General features: G+C 41.2%; 1 protein-coding gene across 1 annotated transcript in view; it reads right to left on the bottom strand.

Moving 5' to 3' along the window:
* Positions 1–1,739: 1,739 nt before the first annotated feature.
* Positions 1,740–4,142, bottom strand: part of cdc25b (cell division cycle 25B) — a 24,878-nt gene continuing 22,475 nt past the window's right edge. The window contains exon 15 of the mRNA XM_061894885.1: positions 1,740–2,422. Coding sequence (XP_061750869.1) covers positions 2,282–2,422 — 141 coding nt within the window. The 3' untranslated portion in view covers positions 1,740–2,281. The remainder of the gene's footprint in view (positions 2,423–4,142) is intronic.

Raw genomic sequence — 4,142 nt, 5'->3', positions numbered from 1 at the left:
GACCGGTAACATTTTGAAAAAAACTTCCAAAAATACAACAAGCCACTGGGAACTGATTTTTATTGTTTTTAAACCTCTTGAAATTGTGATAATGTTCCCCTTTAAGTCGGAAAACTCCTTAAACTAATAATTGTTTTGCCTCAACCCCGTGTCAGTCAAACTAACCAATCTTTTACGCACACTTGCTGGCCACGCCAAAAATACCTCAATGGTTGCTGGGGTTATTTTGTCACATGACGCACATAGAGAGGAGTTGGTCATGTTTGTGCAATGACTGCAAACACACGCCTCTTGAAAAAAACGTGTGCAATGGCGGTCAAGCGAGGGGACATTTCCACTGAAGGAAATTTATGCAGTGAAGAGTATAACCAGCTGACCTCATTTGTCCCATGATGATCTAAATATAAAATAATTATTCAATGGAAACCCTTGAAAGTCTACCTCCAGAAACAAAAACTAAGCTATGATTCAAGTATAGTTGTTGCCACAGAAATATCACTTCACATAAAACTCATGTTCACTGCATTCTTATCGGAGCTTGAGCCATATGGCACTAAGTAGCCTGCTTTGACGCTTTAATATGCTTTTTTTCACTGTGAGTAAACGTGTAGAGTAAAAAGAAACAAAAAGACTTGTGAAGTTCATTCTTCAGACCAAGTGCAACTAGTGGAGGTGGGCGGGTGGTATCCATACAGTGCATCCCTTAAGTATTCACAGTGCTTCACTTGAAGCACATTTTGTTTATTTTTTGTCCTCATAATTATACAAATAACCCATATGTGAAAATGTTTTTTAAATGTTTCTAATTTATCACAAAAAAAAAAACAAAACATACAAGTATTCCCAGCCGTTGCTCTTTACTTTCCTTTAAACTCAATCCCGTTGGATTGGAAGTGTGTCTCTGTACATTGCTGCATTCATCTTTCCCTCTATCCTGACGAGTCTCCCATTACCTGCTGAAAACCATCCCAACAGCATGATGCTGCCACCACCATGCTTCAATGTAGGGCTGGTTTCCTCCAAACATGATGCCTGGCATTCATGCCATAAACTTCAACCTTTGTCTCATCAGACTCAACAATTCAGTTTCAAATGGTGCCTTTTGGCAAACTTTTTACTAAGAAATGGCTTCCGTCTGGCTACTCTACCATACAGGCCTGAGTTGTGTCACTCTGATAGAGTAACCAAGGTCTTGGTCAAGGAAACTCCCAAAGTTAGGTGTGCCAAAAAATAAAATAATACAACTTTCACATTGTCTTAATGAGCTATTGTCTGTAGAATTTTAAGGACAAAAAATTAAATTATTCCACTTTGAAATACAGCTGTAACATAAAACAAAAAAAGTGAAATGCGGCGAATACTTTCGGATGCACTGTACCATGGTAATATCGTTACAAGACCGGTCCTACTGTGAAGAGATTGACATTCATTATTTTCATCTATATGGTTTGTATTCACAGACAATTAAAATGTATGGTTATCAATACCTGCCTGGATTTACTTGCTATTGGATCCATAACCAAATGTTTAGTATTGCCCACCTCCGTTTAGAGTATTGTCAGCAGATCACACGTTTTTTGTCACTTTTGTTCCTGAAAATTCTGCTTGGATTAAGACTGCATTGAAAAGCTCCACTCCATTAAGTTGTCAAAAAGCCCAATATTTGGGAATAAAGGTTTTGGCAGAGGATACAAATATACTAGGCCTGAAAGAACTAATCCAGACATGACGCATAGGCATTGATCACACCCGGGGGCTTTATTCAGCAGTTCTCCCAAGAGCTGCCGCACCCAAATTGAAAGCGGTTGACAAAATCCCACATTTTAGCAAATATGTCCAGTCTCATCCTGGAAGAAAAACAAAAAGAAAAACATCCTCCGCTAACACTTAGCGATACTGTAGAATGTCAACAGTCTTGCTGCGAGTTGCTTTGCTGGGTTTTTGGGACCATGAGCACAAAAACGGGGTGCGGCTGATCAGGGAGACGAGCCAATGGCTTTGGGGTGGGGGTAAAATCAAAATAGAAAAGCCCACAGTTATTGTTTAAAACAGTGTGGTTGATATTTTCTATAAGGAGGGGAGGGAATCTTAGAAGTATATATAATAGGCAGTATAAAAAGTATGATGATTGAAGTGCTTGTCAAGGTGGTGGTGGGAGGGGCAGGATGATGCAAAATTGTCCTGAGACATGTATGTGCAGGAAGTGGTTTGACAACTCATTTACTGCTCTCATTGGGAATAAATAGCTGATTTGGCATGAATGGGGAAGGGGGCATAGCACTCAGAACTTCTTCAGCCGACTGTACATGTCTCGCTTGCTGCGCTCACCGGCCCAGGAGCGGCTCTTCATACGGCACTTCATCAGGTCCTCCCGGAAATCCTGGTCCTTCATGGGCCGGTAGCACTCTGGCTCACATTGTGTCTGCACGAGAACATGAGTTTGGGTTACATTGGAGAATCTTTGGGCATCACATGATTCAGTTCTTGGGGGTAACAATTCGATTCAGAATCAATTTTAAAAATTTTACTGAATTGATTTTAACTCACTGAATCACATTGTATCGTTCTTATATAAAAAAATTAAATAAAATTAAATTAAAATTAAAAAAGACATTGTACCAGAATGATATCAGCAACCACAGATATCTAATCGAATCGAATAGTTGTTCAAACGAATCGTTACACCCCTAATATATATATATATTATCTTCTAGGGCTGTGAATCTTTAGGCACCACACGATTCGGCTCTTTCGATTTATAATCGATTCTCCATTCAAAATCACTACTTTTTAATAACATTGGGCACCAGTTCTATGATGAACTACATTCCCCCATAATAAAAACAGCTCTGATACATTTTTATATTATTCGAAGAAACTTGGTTTTGTTGAATAAAATTATACCCAAATGTTAATAAAGCAACAAGAGAAGTATGTGAAACAGTCTAATTTTTAACCGGAAGGAAACCAACCTAGAAAGAGAAAATAGCCTTTAGAAGAAGTTAAGTAAGGGGTGTCCAAACTACAGCCCGCCAATGTCTTCAATTTGACCTGCATGACATTAGTTTAATCATAAGTAATTCTACCCTCAACAAAAAATCCTTCTTCAGTTCTGATACTGCTATTATGATGCCATTTAGTGTAGAACGCATGAAATTAAGGTCAATTACCTTTATTTATACAATGAAATAATCACGCGCAGCATTTACTTATATGCCCCAATGCAAACAACCTTCCCTAGTCATGGTTGTAAAAAAAAAAAATCTTACCAATGTCAACGGACATGAAAAAAAATAGAGGGACACCTCAGCAGCAACAACCCCAGGCAGGTGTGGCAGGGGGTGAAGCACATCACTGGCTACAAATCCAACAACCTCGCTGTGGCTGACGGAGACGCCTCGCTGGCGGAGGAACTGAACATCTTATTCGCTCACTTCGAGGTGGAGCAACCACATCCAGTCACATCACAATCCTCAACCCGTGACGTCCTCATGTTGAAGGAACATGAGGTGCAACGCACACTGAGGAGGGTGAACCCAAGGAAAGCTGCTGGACCGGATGGCGTACCTGGACGTGTACTAAAGACCTGTGCCGACCAGCTGGCTGTTGTCTTCACCAGGATTTTCAACCAGTCCTTGTCTCAGTACATTGTCCCACCCTGTCTAAAGGACTCTGTTATTGTCCCTCTTCCAAAAAAAAAACTGCAGTACACAGCCTGAATGATTACAGTCCAGTGGCACTTACACCAATCATTATGAAGTGCTTTGAAACTCTGGTTCGGGGGCACATTACCTCAAATCTGCCACCTGCTATGGACTCCCACTAGTTTGCGTATAGGGCAAACAGATCTACAGAGGATGCTATCGCAACAGCCCTCCACACTGCTCTGAGCCACTTAGAACAGCAGGGGAGGTATGCAAGGCTACTTTTTGTTGATTTTAGCTCTGCGTTCAACACCATCCTCCCCCACAGACTGGTGCCCAAACTGACGGGGCTGGGACTGTCTTCCTCCATCTGCCACTGGATCCTGGAATTCCTGACAAAATCGCTCTAAGAGGGTGAGAGTAGGCTTCCACCTCTCAGCATCCATCAGCATCAGCACAGACTCCCCCCAGGGCTGTGTGCTAAACCCCCTACTCTAC

The sequence above is a fragment of the Nerophis ophidion genome, linkage group LG03 (genome assembly GCF_033978795.1).
Source record: "Nerophis ophidion isolate RoL-2023_Sa linkage group LG03, RoL_Noph_v1.0, whole genome shotgun sequence".
NCBI lineage: Eukaryota > Metazoa > Chordata > Actinopteri > Syngnathiformes > Syngnathidae > Nerophis > Nerophis ophidion.
The sequence above is the reverse complement of the archived record's forward strand: the minus strand, read 5'-3'. Positions and strand labels throughout refer to the sequence as shown.